Source organism: Pithys albifrons, chromosome 6 (assembly GCF_047495875.1).
Source record: "Pithys albifrons albifrons isolate INPA30051 chromosome 6, PitAlb_v1, whole genome shotgun sequence".
Classification (NCBI taxonomy): domain Eukaryota; kingdom Metazoa; phylum Chordata; class Aves; order Passeriformes; family Thamnophilidae; genus Pithys; species Pithys albifrons.
The window spans coordinates 39,644,424-39,663,887 of record NC_092463.1 but is presented as its reverse complement, the minus strand read 5'-3'; the positions used below and the strand labels follow the sequence as shown (position 1 = coordinate 39,663,887).

Genomic DNA, 19,464 nt, shown 5'->3' with positions numbered 1-19,464 from the left:
AGTCTGATAGCAGGACAGTCCACTTCTGTCTTAGGTTAAATCCTTTGTGTTTTGTATATACAGGGAAAGGTGCAAATATCTGTTCTTACGTCTTTCCTAAGACTGATCCATTCCTTGGGGCTTCAGCCTGTGTCCTTTCCAAGCAGTTAGTGATAATTTTAATTCTTGATTTACAGCTGTTTTTTTAAAAAATATCTTAGGATGAACTGGTGTGCTACTTGCAACATTTGGGATGTTTCATCAGCCACAACCAAACTTTGAGCTTCTGTGCAGTTAGGTACCCGGTGTCTTGTAAGCCCTGCCCTGTTCACATCAGTAGTAATGGAGCAGGTTGCAGCCAGAAGCAGTTTATTTAGATTCCAGACTGGTTTCTGTGGGGCCATCCCAAGGAATCCAGAAATGCACCCAACCCAATGCCTGAAATAGAACTTAGTCATACATGGAAGAGTCTCTTCGGTCATACAGACAAATGCTGCTGCTTTTCCTGCATCACTAATGGACATTTTTGTGGCTGCTGCTCTTTCTGCATGTAATTGGCCATTTTAATAGCAGCTCAATCACTTTCCCCTTAAAAGCCATTCCCACTGTAGCTGTTGCCTCAGTGACCTCGATGTAGGAGGGAGGGGTAGAGGGTATCCAGATAGCTGTCTGCAGGAAGTACACCTAGCTCAATCTGTCCTTAATGTAAGAGGAATGCTGCATGACCTTTAGGTGAGCAGTGCACTGTTAGATGTGTTGCTTACTCCCTGTCCTTGTCTTTGAAAAGATGCTGGTAAACACATAAAGATACTCGTAAACAGTCAGTTGCTGACAGGCCAGATCAATTTCAGTCATAGCCGTTCAAGGACTGAAGACAGCTTGGCATCTTCAAGAAAGAGATTCAGCTTCTTTGCTTCTGTCTTTGTAGTATGTCCTGAGGGACAAGATTTTCTGTCCCTCTCAAAGTGTTTTTTACGTAAATTATCAAATGTAGGCTCCACCTCAACAAGAATTCAAATTAGAAAAGCCCATGAACTTTCATACATTCTGAGTTATCTTAGTATAATCAAGAAGGCAAAGTTCCTTTAAAGCAACATTCTTACACAGTACGTACATACTAAACATTGCAGCCTTATGCTAGTGGTGGTGCTGAGAAACAGCAAAGTTAACTAAAAGCAGAATAAAACAAAGCTGCTTGGGTAGGGTATATAAGTAATCTGGACTCTCATGTACTACTGTGCTGTAACCAGTTGCATCTCTGGTTTAGGGCGCTCTGCTCATGGCCTGTCCAGCTAAATCTTCCACTTGAACTTCTGTTTGATCCTAGTCTGTTTTTCACAGTGCTCAGAGCTTTTTGTCTGTGTGCTGTTCTCCTTTCTCAAGGACTCTACTTGAGTCTCAGCCGGTGTCAGTCCATGAGAAATGCCAGATCACAACCATTGCAGCCCTGGATTTTAATTTCGTTGTTGTTATTTTACTTACAAAGCTGAGATTTCAGGAGGACACACATGTCCTATTAGCTCCTTTTTAAGCCAAAAATGGCATGTTTCCAGGATTACTATAGATAGATATATGGGACCTGATAAAGACAGACCATTTCTCCAGGCTAATGGGTGATGCTTAGAGCATTTTGGAGCAACCTTAGAACAAGATGTGATCTGCCTGGCTTGCTAACTTCCAGAAGCCAGGCAGATACAAGAACAGCATTGAAGGGAAGCAAGCCCTTACATCACAGTTGTTACTGCAGCTTGGATTTTGTCCTCTCAGAGGACAGAGCCCACAGCTTAGTTGCTGACACCTGGAAAATAGGAGAGAAGTAAAAGGTAGTAGTCATGACTCGGCTACTGATAAAGATGGAAAGACTACTGTATTTAAGATATTACTGGTCCAGCCCAAGAATTCTTGTCTTTGTTAGCTAACCTGCACATCCCTCCTGTCCCAGAATTGGTCCATTCTGCTGCTATCTGACAAAAACAAACAAAACATGTATTCAAGAGTTGGCCTTGAATTACTGGTACATAGAAGCCCCTGTCCTTGTGACTCATCTCTCATGTCTTAGTGGCTGGCATGAGCGTAGGGACAGGCATAATGTGAGAGTGTGCTGCCTAAGCAATCAGCCTCCATTTGCTGTCTTATTTCCTAGTCACATGTGTCAAGTTACTGACCAGCTGAGAGGCTGGATGTAGTTTCCTCTGTGTTTTTCCAGACAAACATTAGTTGTAGGCAGAAGAGTTTGTGCAGCAAGACAATATGTCCTACTTCACTGCTCATTTATGAGACCTACATTGTCTGCAGGCAGGGTCCTGTGGTGTAAAGGAGAGCACTGTGGACTCTGAATCCCAAGGACCTGAGTTCAAGTCTCACTGCCGTCCCCTGGCAGTTCAATGCCTCCCTGCCATCCCATCCCATGAGATCTCGGATGCTCAGCAGGGTCGGCCCCAGTTAGTACCGGGTGCTGTGACAGTCCCGAGGACTTCCCTGTCACTGTCCAAGCTCGCTCGGCCATGGCAAATGGACCCTTAGGACAGTTCTGTGCATGCTGTGCCTCACCTAAAAAATCCACTGCGCAGGCTGGAAGGGCACACCCACGTGGGGAGAGCCCTGCCCAAATCTGCGTTCTCAAAGTCTGGCCATACACATACATACATTGTCTGCAAAAGACTTGCTCTGAGATCTTCCCTGAAGGGAAATTGGGAGCAGATATTTTTTTACTTCAGTTTTTCTTTAGCACCTAAAGAGAGAGCAAAAGCAAGCAGTGCATAATTGGTTTTCTCTGGTTTAATATACAAAATAAGTATTTTTCCAACATCTTTTTAAATTATGAGAAAAATCATTCCCAGACCTTGCTCCTTTAGAAGACACTTCTAAATCATTAAGGCCTAAATTCCCCAAAAAGGGAAAAAGAATCTCTTCCATTAGCCTTAGCAGCTGTTTCACAAACTTCCCCTTAAGTAAACCAGGTGCACTTGAACATTTTCCTTCCATTCTGCTGTGAATTTTCTGCCCAACCTTCATAAATAACAGAGGCTTAATGAGAGTTAGAAAGTGCATGCAATGGTGTGGGATCAGGTATAGCAGTAACAGGCAGGAGATCACAGCTGGGTCCCAGCAAAACTGAAATGGGGTGCAGCTTAACAGTCACTGATCTTCCATGTTGAGGAATGAGTGATAACCAATGCCTTGTTTTCCTTGCAGTGGACAGAAAGAAAGAAGTCTCAATCAGCTCAAAAATTGTATTCAGTGCTCCTCGACCAGCACAGAACATCGTAGAAGAAACTAAAGGAAGGACATCTTGTCCTGTTCCCCAGGTTAACATGCTCATTAAGAATCAGGAAAATGTACAACCTGTATTCCCACTGCGTGTGTAGATCTGGAAGGAGTAGAGACTTCAGACCACTAGTACAAAGTTCACAAACTTGGTGATGTTTCTCAGTAACAATAAGTCCTAAACATATTCAGACGTGCTGTTGCTGATCCTGGTTTTTGTGGGGAAGATGCATGTTGTGACCAAAGCTGGGTGTTCCATATGAGCAAGGTCATTTCTTCTGAGGATTGGTGACTCTCCGGAGACCTTTCAATCGACTAAGCAATTCCGTAATGAAATCCTACAATAAGAATTGGTTAAAGAAGGATGTCATATTAATTCCAGTGCTCACCAGCCCCAAGAGTACTATGGCATTGCATCATTCACCTTTATGTTGAGCAGAAACCAGAATTTTGACATTTATTGAGCAAACCTAACTTTTAACTTGGGAAAGGAGGCCTTTTCATGGATAAAAAGAGTCTGAAAGCTCCTCTACTTCCCTTCCTCTGTTTCCCTTGAACAGCCATGTTTATTTTCTCTCCAGGAGCTAGCCTGCCCTTCTTCATCCCAGATACCTGCTTTTTCCACCTTGAGATGACCTGAGGATGCTGTTGTCCTCTGTTAGGTTCCACTGCTTCCTGTTGCCACCATAACCTCCTGCCTACTTCTTATGCCCTCCCAATCTAGGGCAAAGCAAGTTGTCCCTCTTGTTGAACCTGTAAAGCCCTATGTTGTGGATTCAAAATTATCTTGGAGCTATGCCAGTTCTACAAGGAAGTGGCTGGCAGAGAAGAGGTGGAGCAAAACACACGCAGGTCTAATGATAACATTGAGCAGGGGTTGAGGGCAGGCAGAGCAGATAGATGAGCGGTAGTGGAGATAAACTCCAACTACTTTGCTGACACAGCCAAGGACTATGAACTAAAGTGGCCCATCTGGTTATTCTAAGCAGAAGGCAATGTGACTAGTGCAAACTTTATCCTTTGCATGACAAGTAACATCACCATAAAGAAATGTGCAGCCTTTCTTCATCCAAAGATAGAGCTACATGTCCTTGAAATTAGGCAAAGTCACTGGAATTATTGCAGCTTGTTCCATTTGTGCTGTGCAGAAGCCCAGCTTCTTCACTTGGGTGATTGGAGGTTGCCACAACTTGCTCTGGAAGTAAATGCCTAAGAGGATGCTTTCCTTTTCAGTCAGGCCTTTCAGAGGAAACTGGTTTGTTTCTTGTTTGCTTTCTGCAATTAGCTTGCTGTGATCTTTCAAGGGGATTGGATTCAAGATCACCAGGGTGAAAGGACATGGTTTTGCCAATGGAATAGCAGTATCTGTGTTCAGCAGGTACCATGCTGTCCACAAGACACTTTCATGGCTTATGAATCAGTAGACCAAACTGTTTTCTGTTATTGCTCTGGGAATGTGGGATTCTTGCCTCAGATCTGAAATTCAGACACTTTGAAAGCTATTTCTGTATTACCAACTTTGTCGTACCCCTGCTAGGAGACTATCTGTAGTGATTGCTACAGCCCAATTTAATTTCACTGATAGTCATGTATTCATCTCATTTTCTATAAGTTCATCACTGTACAACTACATAGGCTTGATAAGATGTGGAGTCTGAGGACCAATGTCCAATCACAATATTCACATGCAATGCATGTGGCTGAAGCCATGATGGGGGACCCTATTTTGCACAGGTATGCAGTACAGCAAAGGCAATTCCTGAGTGATGCACACACTACACTGCAAATTATTGGGCTCTGCTCTTCTGGACATTGTAGCAACTTCTGGTATTTCTTTAACTCTTGAACTGAATATCAGTACTTGTAAAGTTCACATGGGGAAAAACCCCCCACATGTATAACTGACTTACATGGTCACTGCTCAGCAGTTACTGCCCAATCCAACCTGAGGACCATCTTACATTCTTGTCACTCATAACCACTAGAGTGGTTTAAGCTAAGAATGCATTTAGTTGGCAGTGTGCAAGATGCCTATGTGAGCTGTATCACTATCTATGGCTTTTCTACATTGAGGACCAAATAGCAACTAATCCTAGTCATTCCAAATTAGAAAAACATGCAATGAACTTTTCTTGGGTTGTAAGCATAATTCCTTATTTGCTCCAGTCCTCTGCCTTCAGCTCACCCATGTAGATTTACATGTAATTTTGTAACACAGCAGAATAAAGTGGCAAACACCTCCCATTAGGATTAAAGGCATTACGTCACAGAAATATCTTGGCTATTCTGCCAAGTAGCAACAAAGATACACTGTAGCAGCACAGTAATGTACATCTTTGTGGTGTTTCACTCACCTCTGTTGGGCTGGAGCACTCATGGAGGATTTCCTAAAAAAAGGAGTTGACATTTTAGTATTTATGGGTTGATCCAATTTTCTCCTCTCTACAAAAAGGGTATATATAATCTTACTACCTTTGACAGGCAAAAACACAGGGAAGCATCATGCAACACTGCAAACACATATTTCTTACCCCACCAACACTACTTCTTATAAATAGAGTTCCTAACCTAAAGTCACCAAGTCTATCTGACCTGTAGTTTTAATTTTTGTTCTTCATTAGGGACCTCCAGGAGATCTTCAAGATCAATTTGTGGTTCAGGAGCTGAGGCCTCAGTTTCTTCCCTTAGCTAAAAAGGAAAAAAACAACCACAGTTAATACACTTTGAAATGTCTAAGAACTCCATTTTTACAGAACCGAGCAGCTGAGTTACAATAAAACTATTCTGCAAAATTGAAGTCAAGATATAAATAATCTTAAAATAAGAAGGTTCTTATAAAGTCACCACAGATTCCAGCTCTTTTGTGGTGTCTGCTGGAACCACATATCCTGATGTACACATCCTTCATTGTTTCCCACCACTATACTGCTCAGGGATCATCATCTGTCATGGAAAGGCCCTTTCGAGAATATTCAACTGCAATTCCCTACTGCAATGTAATTTAAGACAGCCTGTGACACCCCTCACCTATGAAGAGGTCACCAAACAGAAATCCAGCAGGCTAATCTTAGAGAGGCCCAAATAATACAAGAAGATTTTAGGGGTTTTGTCTAATTACATTCACTTACTTTGTATTTATACTAAGACTTTTCGCAGCAATGGAGAGAAAGATAATCCTACTGTTGAAAGACCTAACCATATTTTGCCAGCTTTCTCTAACGGACATGATCAGGACATAATGGTCTCCATTATTGTAAGAGAGATATGAAGGTTTGGTGACTGGAGTAATAATCTTGTACTGCATGGGGGTGGTAGTTGGAAATATTTGTAAGACTTGATCACAGACACATTCTAGCTTCACAAGTCTTTACAAGACTGTAAGGAAAGCAGGCTGTGGTTTTCCAGTATATTTCCAAAATGAATCTTTCATAACACAACACTAGTGATATTTTAGCATAATAATCAACTGGGTAAACAGCGCAGTGCCTGATTGCCAAGTAGCATTTATGGATGCACATGTCAAATGTTAAACAATAAAGGCAATGCTTCCAAGGGAAAAAGAAACTTTTTCAGAGCAGTGTCGTGATATGAAGCAAGGGAGGAAGTAGGAAGTCCTTGTTTAACTTTAATATGCAGCTAACTTAACAGTAATTAATAAACCAGATTTAAATATATTACACAGTGACCCACACAGCATTTCTTCTTAAACGTAATAGTTTTCATGTGACTATTTAGAAAGCAGGTGTTGATCCAGTCTGACTTTGGCTAAGAAGCTAAATAGGCCAGGAGGGTGAGACAGGATAGGAACTCCCTGTCGTTTTTTGGGCCTAGTCTGGATGCTGTTCTGGATTCTATGCGCAAGGAATCATCTTGAAAATCACAGAGCCTTAGTTTTGTTGCAAAAAAGCGTCACGATAGTAAACATCATAGCATTCATATTACCTCTGTCAGGAGGTGATGTTTGAACTGACCTTGCTGGCATTTGAATCTCTGGAAGGCACTGCCAAAGGCAGGTGGAGCAAAGTAAGAGGTAACAGAAAATGGTAAATGTAATTGAAGTTGATGGATACAAGGAAGCCTAGAGCAGCTCAACAGTCTTGCCACAATGCACGGAGAAGACCAGGAGGACTTGCTGGACATCTGGGCAATTAGAAGTCATTTACTCTGGCACATGCATGTACTTGAAAAGCTCCTATGTAACCTGTTGTACCCTATTAACAGTCTCTGACCTTTCACAGCATCATGTTATGTAGTTCCTGGCAGCAAGTCTCTTAGGCTGGCCTGAATACGCTAGGAAGTAGGGAAATGTGTTGTGCTGCAGAGGTGCTAGCAAAGGCAATCCACTGGCAATCTGGTCCTGTAAGGGCATGTTGGGGTTTCTCACTTGTGCCTGCTGGCATTTTATACTAGGGAAAAAATGTCTGCTTTGGGCAGGTACTCTAATGACAGTAAGCAGCTCGTAATTTTCTGAAAACCAGAAATGATAACATAAGCTGACTTGATTTTGTGACACCTTTACAAGTGCAAAGGTCTGTCTCTGTAGACTTCAGCAAGTAAGAGTAGCATATAGGGAGCCCTGTCTTTGGTCATGTGACTGGTGCTACCAAGTGCTTCTTGTCTGTCTCAAAAAAGTCCCAAAAATTAACTCTTTAAAACTGCAGCAATTCCTCAAAGGGGGAATTTTCAGAGAAGCCATGCATTTTCAGCAGAAGGAAGGACCTTTTTCTCCTTATTTGTTTTCTGCTGCCTGTTTTTTGCATATGGCATAAATTAAAACAGAAATGAACTATTTTTATCTTCCAGCATGGCATGAGAATCTGGTACATTCCCATGAATATCTAGTAGGAAACAGTTACACAGAAAATTATGATAATAGTGATTACAATAGTAAAAACAAAGAGCAACAACAATAATAAAGACAACTTCAGAGACAGTTCCTGAAGTTTAGCTCTTCAGCTGTGGAGCTGGCACTGTTCTATGGCTCTCAGGCCCAGAAAATCAGCCTGGGCAGGCAAAAGCTTCTCTATACCATCATGGCATATAACACAAAAAACACCTTTCCTGGGCCATTCTAACACATCCACTTCGACTGTTGATTACAATTTGAAACTGCTGATGCTCAGAGCAGAACACTAAGCAATCATCAACTCTTTTATCCTTAAATGTACTTAGTGTTGTGCTATGGTGCAAATACAGAAAACAGGATAGAAATGCCTTGGCAGTTAATTTAGTCCATCACCATCCAGGACATGAATAAGCTGATGTACAAAATTTGTTACACCCATCTATGTCTTCTGTTGAAGATGTACTGGGCTATGAGTCAAGAAAGCTACATTCTCTTACTGTATCAGTCATTGCCCTACAGAGTAAAGAAAAACCCTTAATCAAGCTATTTAAATGGGTTTAAGCTCAAGATGTACAATGTAAGAAATCCTTTTACCTTTTCCTGTACCACGCTCCAAAGGGTTGTGCCAAGCATGGAAAAGCACTATCACTTCTGAAAGTGCTCAGCATAAGAGTCATCCATCTAAGTGATAGTACAAGGTTAAAATTTCAGTGTACCCAGCCAGCACTGGAACTTGACTTAAATGTCATACTAGCCCGATGAAAAACTGTCATGTACCCTGCAACAGCTGAAGTAAAGACCCATATCATTCAGGTACTGGAGCTAGGCACTCCTACATGTTTCTTAGTGAAACAGCTCCCAGGTAGGCAGAAAGAATCGAGGAAGGACTGTTGCTGTTGAAAAGGGAAGCTCAGGCAAGGAAGGCAGCTCTGGAGATTTGTGAAGAGGAAGGCAAAAGATCTCTACATTTGACCACAGGGGGTTTTTCCCCTTCTTCTGCCAGTAATGTGTCCTCTGCAGCTACAGATAACAGCATTACTCAATGTTTCATTCAAACAGAACAGGGATACGCTGATAACTGTAACCCAGCTAGCTTAAATACTGTTCTCAGCAAAGCCACCACATGCAGTTCAGCAACATGAAATATCCTGTGTCTATATATCTCTCTACCTTTTGCTACTCGTGCTGAGCAATAGCTAGTTGGAATGTATTAGAGCAAGCTTCCTCTGACACACCAGTCAGAGAGGGGGCTGCAGCACATAGCAAGGAGATACCTACTGAAGAATGAAAATGAGAAACTATTTCCAGTGAAACCGAGCCAGCAAAACTCTGTCACAGCACAAAGAGCCTCTAGACCCATTCACCTGACTCATTGATTTGCCCCAGCTACTCACCCGGCATTGGTACAGCTCCTGCAGCTGGGCATTAATCCATTCCTCCAGGTCTAGCCAGCGCTGTAGGTCTTTGCGGTTGTACTTTATGGTCAACTTGCCCAGTTTCCTGTGTGATGATTCCTCCCCAGGTTTCTCCGGCGTCTGGAAGGTCACCCGGGGCAGTGTGCTGGGGTTGCTGGCCATGCTCACCACTTCCTCCTCTGACAGCAGGAACTCACCTTCCTGTGGACTCCCTCACACCTTTCCTCAGTCTCTCTGCAAAGCCTCTCTGCAATTAGTGTCCCTCAGCACAAGCTACTCAGAGATGCCAAAGGTGGGATGCATTGGTGATCTCAGGGAGAAAGTCTGGGGTGACTATAGGACTGGGGCAGCAGCCAGGCTCTACAGGCAGAATTACAGCAGCAGATTCTTGCGTTTCACCATTGGCTGGGCTGACAGGAGCAGGGAGGCAGGCAGAGTTGTTGTTGTAATAACATCTGTTGCTAAAAGAAGCCAAGTGAACCAGGGAATTGATGAACCAAGTTTGTTAATATTTAACGTAAGTCAGCTCCAAGAGGCGGGGAAGAAGGTTTTAAGTTACTAATTTCCTATAGGCATAACTTACATGCATATGCAATTCCAGAAGGCTGATCCACATATAATACAATGAATCCTGCTGCAGCTGATACTCAACTCCGTAAACTATTTTGCCTGCAACTACAGGGTTTAGCTCCCATCGAAATGGTGGATTTGGCATTTTCCAGCTAAAGCACTGAATGCAGCACAGATAAGAAGTGGTCTGGAGCCAGGTAACTATATCCATTATTTTACTGCAGTAGGTCAGAAAATGACACTGCAACCCAAACTTGGGTTTAGCAGTTCCATTTTACATTGTTCTACATTCTGTAATTCTATTCCACCTTTTTCAAAAATTTCTGTAGAAATCCCAGTGGCCTTAATTTGAGATCATTTGAGCAAGGAGCTTCTGGAATAAAAGAAAATATCTGTGTTCTTATTAGGAAAAAAAAAAGTACAGTGCTTGATGTGATGACACTTCGGGGGAAAGCCTGACTCAGGATATAGCATCATCTCTTTCCCATAGAAAAGTATGCATGGTACACAGGTTCACCTGCTGAAGCGTCATGAACTGCTATCAGACTGTGTATTGCAATTGCTTGGTTTACAGTTTACTTCTAACTGGAAGACAGGTTAAAGGTGTGCAGCATTATTGCACTATACCTTTTGGAAGGATACGTGTGAGCAGCACAGTTCAGAGGAACAGAAATCAGGCTGGCTGTGTTTACAGGGTGCCAGGGCATTGGGATACCTGTGGTCCCTCCAGATGCTGTTGCACCTCTTTATTCATCCTTTCCCAGAGCCCTCTGGCAACCTGCCCAGGGAGCTGCCCTACCAAACAGAGGGCTGAGACCCTCCATCATGAGGCAGATCAAATGTCCCCAGTCTTGTGATTCATGAAAAAGCAAATAAGCCTCTGCTGCTCCTGACAGCCTAGGTATTTCCGGTTTGGAGACCAAGAGCTAGATAAACCAAAGGAAAAGCAACCAACCCTTCTCCCACTGATAGCTGCTGCCAGGCAGCATAGGACAGTCTGCAGGGGATTCAGTCTCCTCTGGAATTCTTACCCAGTCCCCCTGCCACAGTTCTGTCCCCAAAGGGATGGTGGTACAGCCAGCCAGCAACATCTTGTACGCAGGGTGATAGAAAAATGAGGAGGGTCATTAAAGCCCATGTTTTCATCCTTAATGTGAGCAAAAAATAAAAGCCTTTTCTGACAGGAAATTCCACAAAATGCTGATTCTGAAATTTGCTTTCACACCAGTGAAGAATAAAGTATAAAGTACACCTGAAACTGATATCTCCTCTGGTTTTCAGATAACCTAAAACTGCTGCTCAGAAAAGAACTGTCAGCCATTTAATTTAAGCAGCTTTACCCATTTTTCCTCACTGCTTGGCTATATCCTCCCTCTAATCTCACTCCTAAAACTGTCTTACTTGGACCAGAAAAATCTGTGTTGTGAGAAGCTCAGAGCATATTCAGTGCAGATTCTTCAGAGACTCTTAACTGAAACCTTGCAGAGCCCATTGAACATCTTATAATGCATTTACAACTATTGACATTTCAAAGGTTAATATGGCCCAACAAGGGCAGATTTTCACAAGGTAACTACAGACCAAAGGACAAACACTGTCACAGATGGCAAATTTCTGTCTCCAAATAGAAGTGCTCTGTTTTGGTGTTCAAGGACTGACATACTTGAAAGGGGAAAACACGGGAAAACAACCTATATTTCTTTTATCCCAAGGAACTCCAGAGGGGCCAGAATTAAGACCAGAGAAAGAGGACCAGACTTACAAGAGAAGTTACCTGTCATAACTGAGTCACTCCTAATATTTGCAGTGACTGAAGGGCTGGCAGGAAAGTTGCTCCTTTCTACACACCCCTGTGCTGACTCTGGTGCTCTCCATTGAACAGTTTAGTTAACTCTACATGAAAAATGAAGTTTGCTCTGTCAGTGTTCTGCCATATGGTTGAATTAATGAATCAGAGGATCCAGAAGTCACAGGAGAGATGTGAGGAAGAGGGAAAAGGGAATATAACCTGAGTTTGAGCCACTGTTGAGTTATGTCACTTGAGCATAAGCAATGCACTGCAATACTATATCTGAAAAGGTCCACAAGCAGAGTTACCCCACAACCTGTCCTGTACTGACAAAGTAATGAACAGCCCCTTGTGCCCTCCTGCTGCTTGATCGGTGTCACCCTACAACTGCACAAGAGAGTGATGTCAGAGGCCCTCTCAGGAAAGCTGTAAGGCAAAATGAGACAGATTACAGCATCATACTGCTTTAGTGTATATAACCTTAGTGATGAATTCTTTGGAAAAAGAAGACGGCAATATACAAATAAAGTGTACTTATAAAGTAGGCCTCCTCCAGTAATAAACTATTTTGATCTAGGATTAAAACAAGAGGAAGAAGCAAAAACAGGGTATAGTAGAAGTTCCTACAGCAACAGAACTTGAAGCCTCATTTAGGGATATTGTCCCCTTGAATGAAGCAGCATCTCCTACAGGTGCACCAGCCACTTGCCAGTGCCAGTAAGTGCCAGCTGCCACCAAACAAGAAGCAGCTGCATGACTCTCTTCACAGTGCCCCAACCCATCCTGTCCTTTCCTTGCATCACAGCAGATTCACGTGGCCAAAGAGACAGAAAGACATTCACCTTTTTGTTTGGAAATGCACAGTGGAAGGATCTTGGAGACCTCAGGCATGGCTGGGAAATGTGATCTTATTTCCAACCTAGTTATCTTTTCATGTAGCTTGGGGCATGCAGCTTTGACCAAAACTTCTAGAGTAAACACACATACTTGGGCAACAAAGTCATCTAATCAGACAACCCATTTTTTCACAAGAGTTGTGCACACATAAGCTCCAGCAGACCTCCTGCTGCAGCTGCTTGTGATCCTGTCTTCTGCAAATCCATGTATCATTTATGTTGTTGAATAAAGGGGGTTTAAACATGGCCAACACATCTGAGTTGTTAGACTGAAACGTGCCTCAGTTTCCATGAGTGTGACCTAGGGCCTGCCCTAAGAGTGAAGTGCCTCTGAAAGGAGAAGGAGGATTCAGCACTGTGTGACTGTCTATGGTGCCATGGAAGCCCACCAAACCAAGCTGAGCATATGCGTTGTAGTGCCAAGCATCTGTGACATTGATCCAGGCAGCAGAGCATCCAAGGGCATGAGTCGGATCCAGTTACACTCCTCTGTTCTTGAAGCTAGTAATCTCCATCCCACACCTGTGACCTAAGCTGGTACTTCTCTTTCTTTCTGAGCTGATGGCTGTGGTGTGTACTTAATAATTCAGCAGAACCCCAGCTCATCTTTCCAGAGAACCAGGTTGGCCCGTTTGCCCTGAGTTCCAGCCTAGAGAGGAACATTTCCCTTCAAGACAGCAGACGCCACTCTGCACCTGCTTTAGAAAACAATCACTTTCACTGTGGTTACAAACATGATAGTTAACACAAATTAAACCAGAGAAGCCAGCAGAGGTGACTGTATATATCCTACAGTAACACCACAAGGTAAAGAGATTCTGTACTTTCCCGTGAGCAGGAACAGGCACAGAAAAAGAGTTGTGCAGATCAGAAAAATGTAGCCAGGATTGGAGATATAAAAAAACTGGAGCCCTTAGTGAGCAACCCAAGTACACCCAGCATTTTGATGTCCATCATTCACTTCCCTTATTTTTCAATGTTTCCATGAGAGCATGAAAACAAAAAAGGCTGCATCTTTGCCCCAGAGTTCTAGTGAGAAGAGGAAACGGGCATCCCCTCTCACTCTCAGCTCCTGGAGACTTATGGAAGCAGAAAGGGAATTCCAGCTCACAGAGTCTCCACCTCTCACCTGAGAAGTACTACTACCTTCCCACCAACATGTAGAGAGGAGCCTATATATTCTTCAGTCAGACATAGGTAATTAGACTTACTCCTTTCCCCTGACAGTCTCACGTTTCATAAGGCAATGAGAGGGCACTGAGAAGGAAGAATGACAAGTGACAGAGGAAAACATTTCCCAATTTAGTATTTGACTGATCAACCCGAAATTGCACTGTTTGGCACTGCCTCAGGAAACAGACAGGTCTCACCAAAAGAGAAGTCAGACAAGCTAGCCTGCCCACCTCCCCTCCCTCAGGCCTCCCTTACTGGCAGTTCAGTGAAGCATACAGGCTAATGGCTCAGCAGCAGCTAAGAAGGGTAAATGAGAAATAGTTTTACCTACTGCTCTGGAGCACCAGTAGCAAACCCTAGACCCTCTCCTTATTTAGGAAAGTAATTGCCCTTATCTCTGTCCATCCTCAGACATCCTGTAGGTAGTGGGATGAGTAAGCATCTCCACTGAGGAAGAAGCCCTCCCTTCACCTTCAATACTTAGGTGAATCTGACAGCATGAATTACATGCCAAATGGATTATTTGGGGATCTTTGAAAACTTGCCCATGTTGTTTTGTTGCTCTCCCTATTATATTGCTCTGCTGTTTCCCTACAGAAAGAGGCTTGTGGCACTGGTAGCATGATAAGTGGTTTTACGTGACATAGAGTTTTCAGCAAGTCTTTGAACAGCAGAGACAAGAAAGCACTGGCTTAATAGTTGAAATGGATTTTCCTTGTTTTCCAGCTTGCTTTCAGCATTTCAGGCTGGCAGAGGATGTACAGCTCTTGCACCAAGAAGATTATTATTACCTGATCCCCTGAAAAGGACACAGTACATCTGCAGGGACTGTACTGTTTACACCTGCATGGAAATCTCTATCTATGGAGAGGAGAGCAGACTTTTCCCAGAAGGCACTGGCAGTTGGCCTGAAGGTATTGACAGAAGGTTTCCAGGGATGCAGTCACTGTAGGAAGTGAAGGAGAAGGAGAGGCCCTGGGAAACTCCATAGATGATCCTATTCCACTCACAGGTATGGTGAAGAACAACTCAAGTTGTCTGTGGGAACTTCAGTGGAAAATGTAAGTTTATTCTAGTTCCTGCAAAATGAAGGTTCTTTGCTTCACATTTCTATACCTATCTCCTTGTAAAAGCCTAACATAGACAGGACAAAAATGCAGATACTTTTTCCATGTAACCAGTCTAGACACTGTTTCCCCTTCGTCCTTTCCCAGTGCTCCTGCTCTTAAGGATTTACCTTGACCAACAACATTAAAATAAAAGCCAGTGCCATGTAGGACTGTGGACAAGAACTTCCCCACAGAAACAACATACCTTCATTGTAACTCCCTGTCCCAAAGCTACGCTTGATGTAATGGGAATGGATCTCAAGAGGACTAAGCAGCCTGTCATCCTTTCTCTTGCTTTGTTCAAACAGCAGTTCTTAGTCATGGCCTGATGAGATCCCTTCCTGTCTCCTTCCTTTGCCACATCTTTGTGCCGTCACTTGCATCTGGGTCTCACTCCTAAACCACATCAGGACGTTTAGCCTGAGGCAAATATAACAAAATAAGCAAGCAAGCAAACCTGTCTCCCAAGCGCTAATTATACATGAAGCAGTTCCCAGGTAAAACACAGCAGAATGGATTTGTCTGCAGCAGCTGGTGGGACAAGCTGCTGTAAGGAAGTCATTGTGGGAGGTGAAGCCAGGGAGCTGGGCAGTACAGTGTGGCAAAAGGGAATCTGAACCACTTTGTCCTTATTTTTCTGCCTGTTGGAGTTACTTTCTTCTGGAAGATGGGCATCCAGCTGCCAACAGGTGCTGGGGTCTCAAGAGCAGTCACAGAAAGAAAGCAGGTGATGCACCAAGTTTGTTATAAGCCATGTGTGTCTAAGAGCTCTTTTAATCTTAGTCAAATATTAAACTATAGTGTGGCTTAGCCCCTTGAGTCATCTCCTGAGAAGTTATTGCCAGACTGAGAACAGACACTTCAAAGACAGACAAAAGTTAACAATGACTCACTGTTTCAGGACCCCTTAAAAACACTCCCAAGTCATAAAATCACACACCCTACTTTCCCTTCACACTAATATGAATAACATGTTTCAGCTGAAGTCATGGGAATTTATTAATTTTGTGGAAGATGAGGGCTGCAATGAAATTTCTAGGTTAGAAGAGCAAAAATTGAGTTACTGAGTTGAGAGAAAAGCTGCTGCAACAGAGGTGGGTTCCTGGGAGTAGAAGCTGGGATGAATCTCAATTAAAATTTTAATTACTGAAGCCCTCCAGAAGGAACTTGGCATATTAAGAAACTGTGCTACCATTATTAAATACACTGAATAAAACTGAATAAAAAGTAACTCTAAAGACTTTTAGGGTGAGGAGCAGAAAACCTTGCAGCAGAACATTAGAACAGTTTTCTGCTTAGAGCAAAAGCTATTGAAAACCCCTACTCTAAAGGTTAGGCCTGATCATCTTATGCGGTGGCTCATCCTCTCTTAAGTTTTAAAAAAGGCAGGGCAAGGAGGGACACACATGCACTAGAGATGCCATTCCAGGAATCCTCCCAGCTCTGAGCTTCTAGGAGTTATATTAGTTGGCACATGCAGAACAGATGTCATGACCCTCACATTTGCAGGAACCCTGTGACAGATTTTGTAACACAACACAACTGCTGAGGTAGATTAGGTTATTGATAGTGAGACAAAAATACCAAACCAGTTTAGGGCCAGTTCTGCCAGTGTGGATATCCAAACGTGGATGTGGATATCTGCCAGTGTGGAAATCCATGGTTGGTTTGTCATGGGGTCAGCTGCTCCCCTAGCTCCTTACTCCTGTGCCAGGGAACTCCACTGCTCCTCACCTGGCTCCACACTGAAGGCTTTGAATAGATACATAGAAAACTCTCCGCCAGATTAATAGAAAAGAGAGCTTCCAGCAGAGTGCCTCAGGCAGTGCAGAATACAAGAAGAAGACACTCTTGTTGTTTTTATTTCTTCTGCATGTATTTAGAAGTTGTTTAGGACAGCAAGGTCAACTCCCTCTTTCCTAATTGCATAGTCTGCAGTGGGTCCAAAAGACCTGGTATAGAGATGGGATCTGAGTATGGAGTGAGAGGCATCTATCCATCTTCTGACAAAGATTTCATAAAGTCAGTAAGGAAAACAAACACCTTTCTGCTTTGCAGATGTGCATGTTTCCTACTATCCACTTTCACAGGTTAGGCTTTGCCCATATTTTTTTTATACCCTACCATAGTCAAATCAAAGCAATCTCCTTTTCCAAACAGAAGTCAGTACTATACACAAATGTCAACATCAGGCTGCAGAAAGTACTTTCTTAGAATTCTCCTCATAGAAAGTCATGAGAGGTATTGAAAAATAGTATCTACAGAATAGTATGTTCCCATGGTGTTTGTGACAGCCAGGAGGTGGGAAACATCTCTAAGGATACATGAGGCTGGATCAGAGGTAAAAAAAGAAGCAACAAGAACTGAAATGCTGGAGGTTAGAATGGCTCCCAAAGCCAACTGTTTGATACTTAGCTGCTGCTTGCCATCCCTTTTCAAAGACATACCACACAATGCCATCTCACATTTGTTGTTGTTTTAAATGATGAAATATTTCAATGCAAATAATGTCCAAGCAAATTACCAGCACTCTCTGCTTTCTTAATGAGAATGACAGAGTGATAAGAACAGTTTGCCATGGGGCTTTAGGGCTGTTTACAGGCAGAGGGGGCAGATGACACAGGTGTATCTGTTGAACAGAGAAGTTTGATCATGGACCTGCAAGTAGAAGCAGGAAAGGCAAAAATACATGAACAGGCAGCTTTTGTGTACTTGTGACCCCAAACAGCACCATTCTGCAAGGCAAGGGCTCTATAAATGGACCATGGCTGATCTATATAAGACTGAGAGCAGTGAAACGTTCGTCATTAGTGAGGTGTACTAAAAGTTTTTACTGCTGTGGTGGCAGAGTTCCTGCCACCCTGGTAGCTCCAAATATGATTTCAAGTGCTTTCACTCTAAAGGAATACTGTGTCCTAAGAGCAGAGAAATCGTGATTTCGAGATGCCTGCACTGAACACGAAACCCTTTGCAGCAACAACGGCCGTGGGCACTGCAGATATGGCTGAAGGTTGACTCATTTGGGTTAGGAAGACCCGGGCTAATGGTGCTCCGTGCCACTGGCCACACCAGAGCACGAGGGCGACTGACAGAGGACACAGAGCGCCTGCTCCCCGGCTTTCAGTTCCTTTGAGCCATTCTTAGCACGGGGATGCAGCACGCACCCACTGTTTGGATGCTCGTCTGGAGTGGGTGCCCTTGGCCCTGGGGGAGCGAGAGAACTGCTCTGGGCTCAGCTCCAAGAGGATTAGAAGATCGTATCAGCTCGTCTCTCCTCCCCTTCCTCTTAGGCAATTCACCATGCAGGGAGTGACCTGATCTTTTTTTTTTTTTTTCTCTCTGAGGGAGTTGGTTTTCACTTCCTGCACTCACCGTGCCTTTGTCTTCTCTGGACAGAGCGGAAGGCACGCCTGGGGGGTGAAGGCGGAACGGGACGAGGGGGACACCCCGCTCCCAGCATCAGTTTCACCGGAGACCGTCCAGGTGGGGGGGCTGAGAGCGCATGCCGAGGGATGAATTGCAGGGTCAGGGGACACACCGGCTACCCTAGGGGGCGAGCCGGAATCCTGCTTGCGGCCTCGGCCATGCTCCGGCTCCCCACTCGCTCCGGGGTGACAGGTACTTAAACACTGTCCCTCTTAGCTTCATCTGTCTTCTCCCTCCCTTTAGGAAAGGATTGAGGTCTCAAGACAGAATCGGGGCGCCGAGATGGCCAGAGGGAGACCTGGTCCATGGTTTGTGTCGTGGCTATGCTTCTTGCTGGCGCTGGATTTCAGCAAAGGGCAGAAGGAAAGACCGTTCGGGGAAATGTGCCTGGAGGACTTTACGGCAGGACTGCCAGACTGGGTGCTGGATACAGATGCCTCCGTCCAGAATGGAGCCACCTTCTTGTCGTCCCCCATGGTCCATCGGAGCAGGGACTGCGTGAGAGCCTGCTGTAAGGACCCCGCTTGTAACCTGGCTCTCGTGGAGCAGGGCCCGGACACGGAGGAAGATCACATCCGGGGCTGCTTTCTCCTCAACTGCCTCTATGAGCAGACTTTCGTCTGCAGGTTTGCCAGGAAGATCGGCTTTCTCAACTTTTTGAAGAAGGACGTGTACGATTCCTACCTGGCAATGAAGAATCACGGATCTAGTGGTAAGGTGCCCATAATGGATTCCTGCAAACCGGGTCTGGAAGAGAAATAATGGCCAGTGGTGCCAGATCCTCCAGTCAGCATTTGGGCAGCAGTACTGCCAAACAGTCGAGATACAGTGATGCTAAAGATGGTGTTTCTGTATGTTCCTGTGCCACAAAGGTTTTCCCTAACCTTGATAGTAATTTAAGATCCGTGCCTCCGTTTACCTAATAGTAAATGGAGACGGAATCGTTCTTTAACCTGTTGGAAGCGGGTGGAGTGTGTGATTAACAAACGCAGTC

At 44.0% G+C, this 19,464-nt stretch overlaps 2 protein-coding genes across 5 annotated transcripts in view; one reads left to right on the top strand and one right to left on the bottom strand.

The window, feature by feature from the left end:
• Nucleotides 1–2,745: 2,745 nt before the first annotated feature.
• PPP1R14D (protein phosphatase 1 regulatory inhibitor subunit 14D) overlaps nt 2,746–19,464 on the bottom strand; it is a 17,271-nt gene continuing 552 nt past the window's right edge. The window contains exons 2-6 of one of the 4 annotated variants that reach the window (XM_071558425.1): nt 17,569–19,217; nt 9,487–9,968; nt 5,839–5,934; nt 5,601–5,633; nt 2,746–3,584 (exon numbers count right to left, since the gene is read on the bottom strand). In XM_071558425.1, the coding sequence (XP_071414526.1) occupies nt 3,516–3,584; nt 5,601–5,633; nt 5,839–5,934; nt 9,487–9,669 (381 nt within the window). In that variant the 5' untranslated portion in view covers nt 9,670–9,968; nt 17,569–19,217 and the 3' untranslated portion in view covers nt 2,746–3,515. Of the gene's footprint in view, nt 3,585–5,600; nt 5,634–5,838; nt 5,935–9,486; nt 16,839–17,568; nt 19,218–19,464 lie in introns of those variants that run through there. The other 3 variants (XM_071558426.1, XM_071558427.1, XM_071558423.1) reach the window with 3 other exon arrangements.
• SPINT1 (serine peptidase inhibitor, Kunitz type 1) overlaps nt 18,370–19,464 on the top strand; it is a 19,653-nt gene continuing 18,558 nt past the window's right edge. Inside the window, exons 1-2 of the mRNA XM_071558422.1 lie at nt 18,370–18,527; nt 18,714–19,182. Of these exons, the coding sequence (XP_071414523.1) occupies nt 18,753–19,182 (430 nt within the window). The 5' untranslated portion in view covers nt 18,370–18,527; nt 18,714–18,752. The remainder of the gene's footprint in view (nt 18,528–18,713; nt 19,183–19,464) is intronic.